This window comes from Gavialis gangeticus, unplaced genomic scaffold (assembly GCF_001723915.1).
Source record: "Gavialis gangeticus isolate Ggan-Ray unplaced genomic scaffold, GavGan_comp1, whole genome shotgun sequence".
In the NCBI taxonomy this organism is placed as follows: domain Eukaryota; kingdom Metazoa; phylum Chordata; order Crocodylia; family Gavialidae; genus Gavialis; species Gavialis gangeticus.
This window is the reverse complement of record NW_017729001.1, coordinates 16,559,044-16,576,581: the sequence shown is the minus strand read 5'-3', so window position 1 is coordinate 16,576,581 and position 17,538 is coordinate 16,559,044. Positions and strand designations below refer to the sequence as shown.

Genomic DNA, 17,538 nt, shown 5'->3' with positions numbered 1-17,538 from the left:
CACACGCTTACCTTTAGGGGAAAGGTGGAGCCCGTCCCATGTTGATTTGGTTTCGTCAACTACCACACTCCGAGTCCAACCTCAAGCCAGTTCCCCAGGCATCGGACTGTGCAGTTGCCCAGTTTTTCCATGAGGACATCATGGGACACCAGGTTTTTTTTAAAGTCCAAATATATGACATCAACCTCTTCCCTTTTTTCCAGGTTATATATCACCTGGTCATAGAAGGAAATTAGATTGGTCAGGTAAGACCTACCCACAACAAACCTGTACTGGCTATCCCTCAGGATATTGCCTTCTGTTAGCCTATCAAGAAAGTTTTTTTGATATTTTTTTCCACAGTCTTCCCAGGGATTGAGGTCAAACTGATTGGCCTGTAGTTTCCCGGTTCTTTTTTCCTCCCTTTCTTGAAGATGGACATCACATTGGCCCTCTTCCAGTCTTCAGGTACTTCACCTGGGCGAATTAGCTCTTGCAGTGGTATTAGGTATTTAAAGAATTGATTCCGAGAAGTTAATTTAATGACCCAAAATGCATATTTGCTCCATGTTTCTCTCCATTATTGCTGATCTTTTACTAGTTCTCTGTGGGCTGACATACGAGTCTGTTAGTAAAAATGACAAATGAGAGTTGCTTTAGAAAAATTAATAAGTGTAATTGCAAAAATAGTTAGCTTGCTTTGTAACTTCCAGCAGAGATGCCTTTCAGGGTTGTCACTTCTCATCAGTGAGACTAGTTTTCAATATAATATATTTGCCTCTCAGCTTTTCATGCTGATTCCTTTTTTAGTTTAGGCTTAGGCACGTATAAGCAGTTACAGTATTTTTTCTAAGGTCTATTAAATTTGATTTAATGAGATACTCTATGCTTTAAAATACTGTAAAAGAAGTCTTCCTGTTTTTAAGTTCTATGAGCCTGGTTTCTGGGAGTTCTCTGTCCTGTTCTCCTCTCTGCCTTACCTCCCATAATGAAAGTTTCTGTTTATTGAGAATGAATTGTTGTAATAAAGTATTTCATTATCACCACAGTATTCTCCTACTTCTGCAGTTAATACCAGCTGTGATTAATTTTTCATATTTTATTTTCATCCTTTTAGAAGCTGGATGCCAAATCTCTTATTAAACTGAACTTCGCTAAAAACAGTGAAGGTGAGTTTTCTAGTTCTAATTTATTTATTCATTTCATTTTGTGAATTCTTTTGAAGGACCAGGTTTGTCTGGCTCCTCTAGGTTCCTGCAGTGAAGTAACTGATGATACCTGTTGTGTAGGATCACAGGTTTTTTAGTTCTGTTGCTGACTGTTAGAATCATTGTGCTCTTCATGTAGGCCATTGCTTCTCAACCAGGATGCCTTGAGGAATACCATGGGCCACACAATGTTAGCACGTTTAAGTAGGCCAATATGATTCATGAAATAAACCCAGAGCCTGTGTTTAGGTATCCATAGTGTTAAAAGCATTCTGACCTGTTCTGGGCTTTCTGATTTCTTTGCAAAAGAAGAATTGCTCTATTTTTCTGTAGTCAAAAAAAGAAAAAAGAAGATTGAAAACCAAGTGCTGCCCTTTTCCCAGAGATGCCTTCAGTCTAAAAAGGTTGCAGACTACTGATTTAAGCCCTGTTTCTGCCATCCTTATTTGGGTGATTTCTAATTCCACAAGTAATACCACTTCAGTGCAGCTATTTGATGCAAATAAAAGTTATGGAAATGGGTGATTTTTACATAATGTCATAATTTAGCATTAATTGTTCTGTGCATCATTCTTGAATTCTGAAATTCCAGGAACCAGGAAATGGTAGGCCTAGAGGCAAAATACTCAGTCAGTTGTATCTAGCATCTTAAAGTTATTGTTTCCTGAGCAACTCTTCAGAAAACTAGTGTCTTCTCAGCCTCACGTGGGATTTTGTGAATAATGGCTTGTTAACAGAACAGTGCACAGTTAGGCTTCTAGTAGGTTAAACATGTAAAATGAAAGCTCAAGCCAAGACTTTCTCCATCATTATTGATACTATAGGTTAGATTTATTCATAATACTTTACACTGTTCAGTGTGCTTTGTAGCCATAAATGTATCAAGGCAAACTCTTTTTTTAGGCAGCTAATGATATATTTTATTGATGAGGTAATGGGCAGCAAGGATTAGAGTGGTGTAGATTGGATTGGATAAGAATTTTGAAGTTCCCAGCTCTAAATCCAGACTCAGTTCTATAAACCAATAGGGACCAACCTTATTGCCAGGCAAACCACAAATTAGCCCTGAACCCTCCCCTCCACTCTGATTCCTTCCCCTGCCTGATATGCTTCTATACTCTGCTGCCTGTTCTGTACTCCCTGCCCAAGCTGCATTTCTGCTTTCTCCTCTCTTCCCCATCTGCCACTACTGCTGTCTCCACCTCAGTCCTCCATGTGCCCCACACAGAGACTGCCCATGCCACTTGTGGCCCATATGTCGCAGGTTGACTACCTGTGCTCCAGACCACATGGTATCTATAAGAGTCATCTGTTTGTAATGGTTTTCTTTTTAGAGGCTTGGTTTTAAATGATGCATCTTAATGTCTGTAAAACATTTTCATGATCATAGTCAACCAATCGGACAAAATTGTAAAGAAACAACCAGCAGTTTTGCTGTATGCACCTTACTAAAACTACAAGTGGCAGCACTATTTGAAAGTCTGCTTGAGGGGTGGATATGAAATTGACATGCAAAAATGGAGGTATGCATAGTTAATGTAGTCATCAGATTTTGCAGTCTTGGCTATATTTTCAGTTCATGGTGTAGTCCCTTGGTTATGCAATTATCAATAACCAAAGTAATGCAACTAGTATTCTTTGTACCAAGTTCAAAATATTAAAGAGTCCATAATAGAGACTAAGCATGTAGGAAATATTTCCTTATATATTTTTCCCTTTCTTAACTTTTGCAAAATATTTACTCCTTTGGTCCAAAATATCTTATGTTGAATTTTGGCTGTAAGGTTAAATATTCAAATTAAATGCTACAAGAATTGCAGACCTAAATTTGAGTTAAAAGGCTGCAGAAAAGTATTTTCCCATGTCTCTGTTAATTCACTGAAGCTTGTTTTTAAAAAGCCATCCTTGAAATAGATGCATTTCTCCAGGATGGAAAAAGTATGAGACATGAGAGAGTGTGGTCAATTAAGAAACAAAGTAATTAATATTGTAATTCAATAAACATATTTTGAGTTAGCTTCTACAAGCAAGTCTGCAACATTCTTAGGTGTCCAGGATATATTATAATGTAATATGTGTCAGCACTGGTGACAAAGTTTCTCAGAATTCAGGGTTAGAGGGCTCATCCTTGGAACAAGTGATCAAGAAAGGATCCCCTTTTGATGGTAACTTGTAGGAAGAATAAGTTCTTAGGTTCTGTAGCATATTAGTTTTGGAGCATACTAAGATTGTATATGGTTTAGAGATTTTGGAAACCATTCTTAGAGCACGAACCCTCATGTTGTGCACTGATTACAATTTACCTCCTTACACTGCTGGTCAGGGTAGAGTTTTTGACTATGTTAAGCTCCTCAGAACCACTGTTACTCAGAAAAAAGCTTTAGGCTTTGCCATGAAACAGTTTCTAATCATGGCAGCTTTTGTTATACAGGCTGTTTCATGCGCAATGATTGTTTTGCAGTCTACAAATGAAATACCATATACTTTCAGGTAACTCGTCCCTTCTGTGTTTAGGGGGTTCTATATATATGCTGAAGTGCAAGCTTGAAGTCAAGTATGATGTCCTAGAAAAAAAGAGCTGGAGTATGGGAGTTTTGTAATCAAGTGTAACATCAGTGTGTGATTGCCAGAGTCCAGAATGTCTGTTCTGACAAACAGAAGTTCTCTGGGCCAGAGGCTGTGTGTTGTTCTGTGTTTTTGTGTCTGATGGAAAGGAGTCCTGTATTCCCCTGGCACAGACGTGACGTACCACTGGAATGGCCACAGCAGCCTATTCTTAACAGAAGTCCACCTTTGGGACATCCAGGTGATGGAGAAATTGTCCCATTAGGTAAAATTATGAGAGAAGAGGCAAGAGAAGCATAGATATTTAGAAATATGGATTCCATTCCTAACATGTTTAAAGGGCAAAAGTTTCCCAGTTAGTAAGGCAGAGTCTGTAGCCAGGTATTTTAAATATTATTTAATGTTATTGAACACTGTGTTTTTTATAAGCAGATTTCTATACTGATAGTAGAGGTAATAATTAATAAGAATTGTTGTATATTATTTCTTTGGAAAGATGTGATAAATACAGCCTCATTCGAATTCCTATGTATTCCTCCTATGTTGAACTTTGGTTTCTGTAATTATCTGAGGGGGTAAAAAAAAAATATTAAGCTGCGTCTCATGTAGTGCTACATCGAGGGAGAAGATACAGTGGAAGAGGAGGAGGAATTCACTTTTATTTTTATCTAATAGATGTTCCGTAAGACATGGCCTATGAAGTGTTAACATGCACATAAACATCACACTTCTCAACTTTTCATATAGAAAGTCTGGTCTGCAGATGTCACAGGCCCTTCCAGGTAATGGTCCATCTTTATCCACCCAACTTTTATTCAGATTATGATGGATCATGTGTCTCCATGAATCTGCGTCTTAAAGATGAAAGCAGATACCAGTACGTTTTATTTTGTGCAATTGGGGTAGTTCTTCAGCTCCATCACCTGGTATTCAATCAGTTAGGTAAAGTTCCAGTGCCCCTTCTGTAAAGCCTCTTTTAATTTTTTTTCCCCTCATTTCACAATCTCACATAAAATGTGGATGACCTTCAGTTTAATTTTGGATAGCATTAAGAAAAACCCCTAATTTTCTTTTGCTGGCTTCTGCAGCTCTGAGGTCAGAGAACTTGCTCTGGCCAACTCATTAAAGGGTAAATACCCATAAGGTGTTTGCTTCTCCTGACCTTAATGCATCAAGCCCTGTTTTCCTCAACTTTCTCTACTGTTTTTGATTCATTAGACTATAAATAGGAAGAAAGGAATCAAGTGACACAAAACTGTATTAGAATTTCACCCCAACTCTTAGCAATCTGATCAAGCTTCTAACTGCATTGCACTAAGTCTGCGGTTCCCAAACTGTAGGTTGCAACCCCAAATGGGGTCACAACATCAGTGGATGTGGTCACGGCATGGCACCCTTTCCCATGCCAGGTCCCACCCGCTGGACTGCAGAGGCGTGGAGGAAGGGAAGCAGAGTGGGGAGCCCAAAGCCCACAGTGGGCAGCCCACATTCTCCCCATCTCCCTTGCCCCCACCACCAGCTCCTCTCTGGCTGTGCCACCCACAGGAGAGGGGACAGGGGTGGGGAGCTGGGCTCTGTGCTTTGGCCTCAGCAGCTGCTGCTTCCTGCGGGTGGCAGCCAGGGCTCAGGCACTTCTGGGGTAGGGGCTGTGGGCCCTGGCCCTGGGGAAAGTGGGGTGTTGTGGATTGGGAGTGAGGGGCACTGACAGCGTCGGGGGTCTGTAGGTTGGGAGTGAGGGGCACCTTGGGGGTGGGGGTGTGAAAGTTGGGAATTGAGGGGTCATGCTGAGGAAATGGGGTCATACTGGGGAAAAGTTTGGGCAGCACTGCACTAAGCTTATCCACATGTTTTTTTCATCCGTTGGCTTCCATCACGATGTTTATTTAAGACATGGTTAATATTTATGCTCACCCCCCATAGCAAAATTTACAGCTCAGTTTGAACTGATGCCAGATTCTTTACTGGGGGTGGGAAACATGCTCAGATTTAATAGAATTTTGCTCACTAAGACTGAATGCACACAGTTTTCCTCTCTTACAAGCACAACTCCTTTCAAGGGCTGTTTTGTATGCACCTCTGTGAAATACAAGCTAAGATATGCCCTGAAAATAGCGATTGAAATGCTTTAAGAGGCATAGGCTCAAGCTCTCAATAGGTCTAAATCAGGGGGTCAGGAACCCATGGCCAGTGAGCCAGATCTGGACTGTGTAGCCTTTGGATCCAACCCACAGAGCCATAGCCTCGGTAGCATGGGGCTCTCTCTGCGCTGCGGTGCGGTGCGGTCAGCCATCTGGGGCTCCGGCAGAGAGCGGCTGGGAGCGGGGAAGAAGTGGCCGCAGTAGCTGCCAGCACCTGAGCCTGCCTCCAACATGAACTGAATCATTCCAGCTCCCCAACTGGAAAATGTTGCTGACTTCTGCTCTAAATAATTATGATAATTTGTATGCTGTCAGAATGTGGAGATACCACATCACTGCATGATAATACTTTTCTGCTGAATATAAGGACAAGAGATTTCAAGATACACATTTGTCTTGCGTTACAATTCTCTTTAAGTGTCATTTTCCTCACCTAGTACTAGAGAATCAAAGTGTGAATTAACAGCAGTGCTACCTGTACATTGAAATTGTACCTACTCTTATATCTTTATAAAAAAAAAAAAATAAAAAATCTTCACAAGGAGTGAATATAACACACAACTCTTCCATAACTCAAAACAGCCATAAGGAAACCAGCTCAGTAGGTTCATTTTTTGTTTGTTTTCCGCACTCAGGTAAATACCACTGCCCAGTGCTCTTTACTGTGTTCACCAATAACTCCCACATAGTGGCCATCAAGACAACTGGAAATGTGTATGCTTATGAGGTAGGCCCTCCATTGCGTTTTGTTGTTAATGTTTTACATTTGCCGGGCACCTTTCATTCCAGAATCACAAAGAGCTTTGCCAAGCTGGTCAAGTATTCTCTCTGTAACAAATGGGGAAGCTGAAACATGCAGAGATCAAGTGATTTGTGTGACCTTAGACCAGGGGTGGGCAATTATTTCAGGCAGAGGGCCACTTACTGAGTTTTGGCAAGCTGTCAAGGGCTGCGTGGGTATGCCTGTCCCTTGCCAGGTGCCCCACCCCCTGGTCACCATCTTGTGACTGGAAGTCCTGCCCCCTTATCTCCTCCCCTTGCCCCTGGAAGTACTCCTTGCAGCAAGGGGGTTTGCCATCTTGGAACCAGAAAAATGCCAAATTATATTTTAAAAAGCGAACATGTAAAACATTCTTAATTTGATTTTGAAAACTATTTTTGTCCTCGTTTACATGTGTTTGTGTAATGTACATAGAGGTGATTGTATATAATAGCTTAAAATTAAGTCTTACTATTATATATTGGGGGGTATAGGCTTGTAGGGGGCTGTGGGTATGTGGGGCGTGGAAGAGGGTCTGGGTGTGTCTATGGGGGGTTTGATAGGTGTGGAGTGAGGGAGCATGTGGGTGTATGTTTGGATATGTGGGGTGTGGGTGGGTATGGGGTTTTTTGGGGGTATGGCTGGGGTATGTGAAGGGGTATGAGTGTAGGGGTCTGCATGTATGGCAGTGGAAGTGGGGTGTGGGGCTCACCCTGCAAACACACACACGCATCCCCGCCTACCTGGGGTACCAGCGCAGACTTCGTGCTCCCACGGTCCAGCGATGCAGCCAGAGCCATGTGGTGCTGAAGCAGTGCAGGGGCAGCAAGGCAGGGAAATGACTGGGGGTTGGGCATCCTTGCCAGCTCCCCCTGATTCCTACTGCCCCTGGCTCCTGTCATGTTTGACAGGCAGCCAAGAGCAGATAAATATTAATTTTCTAAATTTTTTTTAGGGGCCCCGTGGGCTGGATTAAAAAGATCTGGTGGGGCAGATCTGACCCACAGACTGTGTTTTGCCTGCCTCTGCCTTAGACCATAAACCAGGTTTAGCATGGCAAGTAGAACCTGGGGCTGTCTAATTGTTGTCCCCATCTCTTTTGTCTAAGCCACACTACGTAGCTTCATGAGGGTGGAATTCAGTGCATCACTTATGTCCTACTCAGGCTCCCAAAATAGGATTCATAGTGTGCAAATTCTGGCTCTCTTTAAAGAGGAGTGTTTCACCATTTATGGACAGATCTAGAATGTGAATTAAGAGATGTTATTTTGAAGTCTTTTATTTTAGTAAACTGCATGTAGATGAGGCTTAGACCTGTAGCCCAGCACGTGTTTTCCTCCCAATTCACTGTTATACTACTTAGTTTGAATGAAGCCAAAACTGTTTCTTCCTAGTACATTTCTTTGGGCAAAAGGTAGGTTGCTTGTTTCTAATGCCAACATTCAGTAAACAGGAATATCTTTCTCAGGTGCTTGAGAAAGTGAGAAAAAGTATATTTGTGGATATTTAGGTTATTCACTTGGTTATTGCATTTTCCAACTTATTGGAAACTTATTCATGTTTTATGAACATTTTGGTTATGGGTTTATTTTGTTCATTAAACTCTCACTGTAAAACTAATTTCAGAACTTGGGGTGATCAGGAACATAGCTTGAATAGCTAATACTGAAAAAATATATGCTACAAACAGTTTACAGGCTAAAATTTGTTTGTACAAAACAGTCATAACTATTTGACATAATGACATTTCCATCAGGCTAGCAAAGAAGAAAAGAGTTTGTATAGTTTTCAAAAAGAGAAAAGGCTAAATTGAGCAACTGTTGAATTGTTCTCTCAGTTCTAGGTGGAAGTGTGGTTTTGTTTCAGCTTTGGGAAGCAGACAAAACTGAATTAACATACTTCCCTTTCTCTTCTGGAAACTTGAATATTAGTTTGCCTCAGCTGCAAGTGAAAATGGCTTTGCAAATTACTCCCTCTAAACAAGTATTTACCCATAGTATAAAATTGATATCCGAGTTAGTACAATTTACAATACTTGATTTAGGTTTAGTTTACAGTATAGGGCTGCTCTTTAACTACAGTGCCTAGCCCTCTAGTGTAGAAGTAATTCTGCCCACACAATTTTTAATGCTGCCCAAATTATACTTGCTTACACCAGCGACAGAAAGTCTGTCAACAAGAAGTCTTCTGTATCAACAGTGAATATTTTGCTGGCATAGCTATCTTAGTTCCAGGGTGCGAGCTTGTCATACCCTTATGCATGCAGTTGTGCTGGGAGAACTTTGCACTGTAGCCAAGACCAAAAATTAGCTGGCCTAAATGAAAGTACATGGAAGCCTGCACAACACTTGCTCACACTCTGTCATGTGGGCCAGTGTAATTTGTTCCTGATTTCCACAAGCTTTGTTTTGGAAGGAAGACCATATCTTTCCTTGTAATTACATTTGCATATTTGCATGAAGTCCTTCTGAGGCGGTGTCTGCTTTGACTGTTTTATTTGTTCAAGAGCACCATGCATTTTGGTTGACCTCCCACTTTATTGTAACCTGTTGCCTCTTTTGTAAATAATATTCATCACACTTTTTGAACTAGGTGTTAATCTTGGTTCATGCATTAAATACAGTTCTGGACATTTGAACTAAAAAATAGAAAACTACTGTCACAATTTTCTGTGTGCTCTATTTTTGTGTTCTTTTGGTTAATTTAATTTTTGAATGTAAAGAAATAATATACATAACTAGAAAAAACCTAAATGGAAGGGTTTCTTTAAGAGAAAATGTTGAATAAAAAGTTTAGTTTCCTTATAATTGACAAAGAGCCCAAATGAAATATCTGTTCACACCTTAGAGGTGAAAATCTTTAAATTATTTTCTGTATCCCTTACACTGTAAGGGATCAAAGATGTTTTCTGTTTGCAAATCACATCATTTCTGTGTTTTTTTTCACTGGGCTATTAGGCAGTTGAACAGCTGAACATAAAACCCAAAAACTACAAGGATCTTTTGACAGAGGAACCCTTTACTCGGCAGGACATCCTGACGCTGCAGGTAAAACTCTTCTTTTGCACCCATATTGTACATCTTACACTGTATATGTCTTCTTCTGGAGTGGGTGGGGAACAAGACAAACTTGCCAGTACATGTTGCACTATTCATATATGGTGACTGATTTGTGGTTATAATTGGGAGGGAAATTGTGACACTCTCTTTGGTTTCTGGGATGGCTAGCTATAGAAAAGGCATATCACTTCAGCAGTGCTGGAGCAAAATCCCTAATTGTGTTTATTTCTCTCTGCCTTTGCATATAGAAGATAGTTACCAACTTTTACAAATAGAAAGGCAGCCCTTTGAATTTTTTTAAATTAAGGAGCATGTTACATGTAGAGGGGAAAAAATAACAAAGGTACTAGATCAAAAATAAATGTTCATGTGTTTTAGCAATTTAAATTTAATAGGTGAGAGTAGATGTACTGTAAGCTGAAATCTTAGTTATTAGGTCTCATTGTTAAATCTCTTTAAGTATTATATTTCTGTTTTTAAATATTTTGCTGAAAAGTCTTTTAAAGCCACTAAATTACTGTGAGAGTTTTCAAATTTGCAGATTTTTAAAGAGGGAAATAGCCAGGTTCTACTGTAATTATCTATAATAATCTAGAAGTGGGCAAAAATGGTCAGAGTTGTCTTCAGATCTAGCCAGCCAGTCTGACAGCCAAGAATACATGGACCACATTCTCACAAGAAATTTAAACCATCCACATATAACTGCCATTTAAAATATTGCGCTGATTAGGATACAATGTGTTATTTTAGGATTGGTTTAAAAAGAAAACAAAGATATAGCAGATAGCTTCAGCAAAGTTAGTTATACCAAGTGTTTTCCTACATATAAAGGAAAACTGGCAGCAGTTCAGCAATCTTTATTTGAATATTTTTTACTTGTAAGTGCTGTCCTGTAAGATTAAACTGTTTGCTTTAAAAGGAATGTATAAAACTAGGAAGAAGTAAGTGAATGGTAGTGGAAATTAAACCATAAAACTTAAAAGATAACCAAGACATTTACAGTAGAATCAAGTGTCTTTATTTTCCATAAATGTGAAAAGTAGACGAAGGTGCTTAGGCTTTTTAGGGTTTTAGTAGTATTGGTATCTGTATTAAAAAACTAAAACCACTTTTAGTTTGGTTTTAATAAACAATTAACTTACAAAGAAATTTATTGAAGTATTTAAAACCCTCCTTTCTTTTGGCAGACTATGGAATAATTTCACTATTAAGCTTGCATTACAACAGGATAGAAACAGATTTTAGGCCAAATGCCGACAAAGAATGATTGACAATGCTAGGCTAATAAGTGCTAATAAACATTTGTATTGAAAGTGTTTTTCAAATACATGTCTAAATGTATTCATGGGGAGAAGAATTCCATTTCTTTTCATATTTCTCTGTTGCACAGTATATCTACAGTTTTTTTTTTTCCTTCCTGGGAATATGACTATTCAAGCTAGCACTATAAAATTAAAATATTTTAACCCAGTTAAGGTTGAGCAACATAACTTCACTTAAATTTCAAGTTTCAAAGCTCCCTTCAGGAAGATACTTGTAGCTGAAAAGAGAAAGCAAGTAACTGATTTGTTTATGCCATTGGTATGAAAAACCAAACAGATTTTGAAGTGTCCTTAAAAAATCTGATTATTTAACAAATGATCTGGCTTCATGTTCCGTGGATATGGATTTTGAATATGTTAATAAAAGTAGATTTATCATCCACCTAATTTTATTATGTATATTCATCTAAATGTATGCTTTGCCCATCAGAATTTTTCAGATTGATAAATTGGCATGATAACTTTTGTTTCTTGCAGAGGGACTTTATCAGCTTTATTTCATGAGATACTTCATTTGTCTTGTACACTCTTTCATTAACATAAAGGAAGTAGACTGTAAGCAATGGTCAGTTTTGGTGTGTACCCACACTCAGTCTCCCATGTGTGGAGATAATAGCCATATGTTAAATTTGCACTTGGATCATTCATTTAGGACAGAAGTATTAAGGAGCTGCATCATCTGACCTGGAGGACTCATAGAGGGGCCAGGAAATTGGGGGTAGGGCTTGCCACTGAAATCCATAGTACAGAGTCCCATTAAAGATACATATAGCTGAATGGGCAGGGAGTAGAAAGCAGAGTATCTGGTTAGGCAGGGAGCACAGAGCAGGAAGCAGCACAGCAGTTTGGGTAGGAGAAAGGGTTCAGAGTGGCACACAGGGAGCGTGAGGAGCTAACGTGTGGCGCACCTGCCAAAAAGGTTGGCTCCCCACTGCCTTAAACCAGAGGTCAGCAACATGCGCCCCCCCAAGGCAGATCCAGCCTCTAAAGCCGAGGATCTCATCTGCAAAGCCTTCAGGCTGCAGAGGCTGCCACTGGAAGCTTTGCTTTTGCCCGTACCTGTGCCAACCCCAGGGCTAAGCAGCATGGAGCCATGCTGGGGCAGGACAGCTTCCACCTGTGCCCTTGCCACTGCTGCTTCCCTGCCCCCTACTCTCAAATCTCTTCCCAGCTATGGAGTGGGCACAGCTTCCAGCTGGTGGAGAGCTGCACCATGGCAGCAGTGCACATAGTGCGGCCACTTCTTCCCCTCTTTCCTTGACCACCCTGCTCCCCTCCCACATATGCCTCCCAGCTGTGGTACAGAAGTGGCAGATGCATAAGCACAGATTCCAGCTGTTTGGCCCTGATACAGCTCCCTACCAGTGGGAACTTGGACCCATGCCCCAGCTGGGGAGCTGGGGGCTGAGAGAAGCAGTAGTGGCATGAGAGCAGCTATCACGTGCCTGACCCCAGCACAAGCTCAGGGAAACCTCACCCCTATTCTGGAAGCTACCTGGCCTGCATTGGATCAGAGTTAGGTTGTTCTGGTCCATGGTTTGAAAAGGATGTTGGCCATTGCCTTAAACAGTTAATTTTCTGTTAGTTTCTCAAAATGGATTCAGCCATGAATATTTTAAATGCAAAATGTTTTGCTCATCTAATCCACATCTTGGAGTTTTTTTTAGCAAAATTTTCCCTGTTTTAGAGAAAAAAAAAGTCACTGGGGTGAAAAATGGTGCAGTTCATAGCAGCTTTCACTGGCTAAATGAGTTTGTTTTTAGCACAGAGTCATTGCACACGCCAGCCCTATTTTAATCCTCACAGTAAATTCTAGTCTGTCTGGTTGCATTATGCAGAATGAAATACATTTATTTATCTGCTCAGGCATACAGCAGACCACTGACTAAATTTGACTCTGCCTGACCACATTTTGTCTGCAGCCTGAAAGTACAAGAGTTATTTTTAAAATGAGCAAAGAAAAGGAAATAAAGCTGTGATGGGAAATGAGAAAAGCTAGGAGATTCACCTTAAAGGGGGAAATAAACCATTTGTATCCTCCAACATACAGATTTAATGGCATAATCTGGGAAATAGCTTAGGGACTCCCATTGTGTGTAGGTACTAAAGGATACAGATGTCTCACAGGGGTCAGTTTTCAAAGCAGTTTATTAAGACTTGACTGTATTACTCCCATTAAGGTCAATGAGAGTCATGCTGTTGAATCCCTATGGGCTGCTTTGAAACTACCTCACTTTGTTTTTCAGTCTTGGCCATTAATTTCCAGGTGGCAGTGGCAGGGGCTATTTTTATTGAAATGGTGGTCGTCTTCCATTTTCAGTTCTGTTTGTTTTTTTTCCCTTGTGCACCTTCTGGTAGATCATTTAGAAGAAAGGCAAAGGATGGTGGGTTTCTTCTTTATAAGGTCAGTTGTCACTGAGACGGTGGGCAACAGAGGGACTTCCCCCTTGTATGGTTTTTAAGATGTGGTTCTGTTCTCTTAACTTGTGACTCGGGAGCTGTGTCTTTAAATATACATTCTTTTTAGAAAGGTTTTGTGTTAATCTTATCACAGGTTTTTTCCTTTCCCATGTGTGAATTGAACGCTTTGTGTCTGAGCAAGTGGAAGAGAGAGAGAGAGTCAGCTGGTAGCCCTGACCCTGCTAGTTGGCAAAGAATCAGGTATAAATGAGGGTTACTATAAAAAGCATTCTTTGCTTTGCAAATAGCAGCTGTATGGGGCTGTATTTTTAGTAGCTCAGTTTATCGACAGAAAACAGACTTTGGAAATGCTGGATCTTAATGTCCTGGGAAGCAGATGGGGCACATGTGTTACTGTAACTGGTTTGATAGTAAAATTTAACTTGAATTAAAGTAGAAAGCTAGACTAATATGGATGTGCCTGGTATTTTCCAGATGCATCTTTTTTTCCTTACTGTTATATAGAACAACATTCTACAGCTGCTAAAGGTATATTTGTTACTAAAATAGCAAATGGCCCCAAACTTAACCTGCCTCTTCGAGATATTTATCTGCTATGAAGCACATGGTGTGTTCATTCTTTACAAGGTTTTTTTTCTGCATAGAATTTTTAAAGTATAAGAAAAAAGTTATAGCTAGTCCTGCCTATCATCACTGCTTGTTGCACAAACATGAATCATAACCTCCTTATACAACTTAATTACTGTTCCAGTTAAACTGATGTATTTGTTGTGGTTTTATTTATAGAATAACGTATGTAGCAATGTCTAGGCTTTTTATTTAAAAAAAAACCCAACACCACTTATTCGTGTGGGGAAAAGCTGTAACCTACAACTCTCTCTCAACAATAAGTACCATACATCTTTATTGCAGGGTTGTTGATTATAGCCATGTTGGTCTAAGGACATAGGAAGGCAAGGTTCTTTGGGTAGACGTGATATCTTTTATTAGACCAACTAAATAGATGGAAAAAAGTTCTTTGCAAGCTTTCCAGCACAAACACCCTTCCTCAGGCATAGGGCAGGGGTTTTCTTAGCCTTTATTTTCCTAAGGCCTCCTCTAGCATGCTATAAAAACTCCACAGCCCACCTGTGCTACTTCCTGCCTGAGAAAGGACCAGCCTGTCTCCCCAGCCCCGCCTGCATGGTCCCAGGTGCAGCAAGTGGGGCTTGGCAGTGGGGAGCCCTGAGACCCCACTCGCCTGATCATCAGCAGTGCAGAGACTTGCCCTCCTGCAAAATGGAGGCTGTGAGGCTGGGCGGTGTGAGCCCACCCCACTCCTTCCTTGGGGATCACTTCAGCCTTGGGGGGCTGAGGTGGCTCCTCTCCATGCTGAGCCTATCCCATCCCCTCCTGGGAGCATGTAGCTGCATGGCTAGGACCCATCCCTTCTGGGCCATGTTGCGTGGGTCCTAGCCATGCAGCTACGTGCTCCTGGGAGGTGATGGGACAGGCCAAGCTGGCTCTGTGCTGCACTGTGCTGGTTGTATCCTTGCAGCTGGGAACCACGTGCTACCGAGAGGGGCAGGACAGGACGGGCCCACACCCACTGTTCCCTACACAGTCCATCCACCATACCAACCCCCCACATGCACCCCCCACATCCCACCACAAACACCCACCCACACACTCCCCCAACCACACATCCCACCCCCCCACCTGCCACATATGCCACCTTACCCCCTACACACAATATACAAGAGTACGACTATTTTGAGCTATTACACAATTGCCTCTAAAAATACTATGCAAGCACACACAAATCGGGACAATTTTTTTTTAAATAAAATTAAAATATGTTATAGTAGATGTTTGATTTCTTAGTATACGATTTGGGATTTTTTTCTTGTTCCAAGATGGTAGCTCCCCTCCCCTTGCAAAAGAAGCACTTCTTGGGCAAGGGAGGGACTTCTGGTGGCAAAGGCCAGAGGTTAGGGGGTGGGACGTCTGGTCCCAAGATGGCAGTCAGGGGGTGGGGCAACTGTCAAGGGGTGGGGCTACCCTTGCGGCCCTCAGCTTATCAAAACTCATTAAGCGGCCCTCCAGCCAAAATAATCACCCACCCCTGATTTATGGTAGGTTGGTGTAGATCTCGTCTATGTTACAAAGTTCTGCCAGCATAGCTATTGTGATAAATGATGATAAAAAAATCATACCCTTTATCTGAGACAGCTGTGTTGGCAGATGCTCCAGTGTGGTAACAGCTTTGCCAGCAGAAGGTGGCTCATACCAGCAAAGCTGCTGCTGTTCAGGAAAGCTGTTTTTGTTTCAGAAGAGCTCTTCTTTTGGCAAGAACTGCCTCTACATAAAGGGATTCTGCCACCAGAGTTGCCCTATGGTGCATGCTGAGCCTTAGGCTGTGTTAAGTCTCCAAAAATCAAGCTAAATGTTTTTCTTAATTTCATCCCATTACTCCAAGTTAGTGATCTTGTTCCTCTCTAAATATTTCCTCTCATCCATTGGTATCCCTGCACTTCAGTTACCTTGTAGCTGAATACAAGAGAGATCTTCCTTTATATTTTTCCTCCTTTAACAGTTCCCAGGTCACAGTTGTTGCTTTTGTTTGGATCTCCTCCCATGTATTATCACCTTTCTGGTGATGTCGTGGTCAGAAATAGACACAATATTATTCCAGGTCCAGTCATAGAGGTGGTTATGTCTTTGCTTCAAAGGTGTGACCCCAGTCTTTGTACTGCAGAATTGTATTGCCCTTTACTTGGCCGCCGTATCTTGTTTCAAACCCAAGTTTAACTTGACATCTTCTATCATCTCAAGTACTGCTGCTTCCCAAGGTTCTGTCTGCTATTTCAGATTGTTTTCCATACCTCTATTGAATCTCATTGTTGTGCTTTGCCCATGTTCCTAATACTGTTAAATACTTTTGTATTCTCTGTCTTTATTTGTGTTCAGCTCCTCCCCATTTAATGCAGCTGGAAGTGTCATTAACCTGTTTCCAGATAACTAACAAAGATCCCAAATACTCCAGGATTTAATTCTGGTCTTCTGCAAAAGACACTTGAAGCTTGTGTGAAACCCCTTAAGACCTATGGAAGAAAAGTACTATATAAGAGCTAGGCATTATTAGTGATATTCATTGCTCCCTGTCCATTGCTCATTGGATACGTTGTCATTAAGTATGTTGCCTTTTAGGTACTTTTCCATCTAGATGACTGTATATCTAACCTAGCCAATTTTAATTTTTTCAAGCAAGATTATGGGCAGTTCTGTATGAATTTCAAAATGGGTCCTTCACTGCTTTTTCTGCATGCTACAATTTTGTAGTTTTGCCTAAGCAGTTGACCAGAATAGATTTTTCTGAGTCCATGCTGGTTACTCTAAATTCATTTTCTGTTTAAATCCAAACGTAACATCTTGCCACACTCTTTGCATAGCTGTGGTGGTCAGCAGTAAGAAACATGCCAGTATTTGTACCAGGGTATAGTGGGTTGGTTGGGGAAACCTGAAATTCCCTCCACAGTAAAGAGCAGTCCCTACACAGCAGAAATGGGGACCTTCAGCCCTCCACCATCATCTTGCACATCTGAGTGAACACCTGGAATAAGCTGGCCCTAAAATCTTCTGAGATATTAGAAAAATGATTTCTGTTCTGCACTGGAAACCCATATACAAGCATCTTCAACCCTTCAGGCATTGGCAGTTCTATGAGAGGAAGTGTGTGCTGCCACTTTGGGCTTTATTCAACAGCAGTTCCTCATTGTGACAGAGAAGCAGAGTTGACAGGCATGTCTTTTCTGCCTTAGCCACAAGGGTACTGCTTGTCACAAGGGACTGCCCAAAGAGTGACATCAGAGAATCCTGTTGTGCAAGTCAAATGAGCCCTGAGTGGTAGCAGACTTAGAGAGGCTTCCTTGATGGGTGTGGGTTTGCAACTAGGTCTGATTTGCAGTGCTTTGGACCATGAAAAATCATAAAAGGCTGTTTTCTCAAGGGAGGTGATTGGAACAGAAGAACATCAGGGTATAAAGCAAACAATGTCAGATAAGTTTGCCCCCACTCAAAAAAAAAAAAAAAAAAAAAAAAAAAAAA

At 41.0% G+C, this 17,538-nt stretch overlaps 1 protein-coding gene across 1 annotated transcript in view; it reads left to right on the top strand.

Moving 5' to 3' along the window:
* PPIL2 (peptidylprolyl isomerase like 2) overlaps positions 1 to 17,538 on the top strand; it is a 152,828-nt gene that overhangs the window by 28,226 nt on the left and 107,064 nt on the right. The window contains exons 6-8 of the mRNA XM_019506953.1: positions 1,097 to 1,148; positions 6,526 to 6,617; positions 9,608 to 9,697. Coding sequence (XP_019362498.1) covers positions 1,097 to 1,148; positions 6,526 to 6,617; positions 9,608 to 9,697 — 234 coding nt within the window. The remainder of the gene's footprint in view (positions 1 to 1,096; positions 1,149 to 6,525; positions 6,618 to 9,607; positions 9,698 to 17,538) is intronic.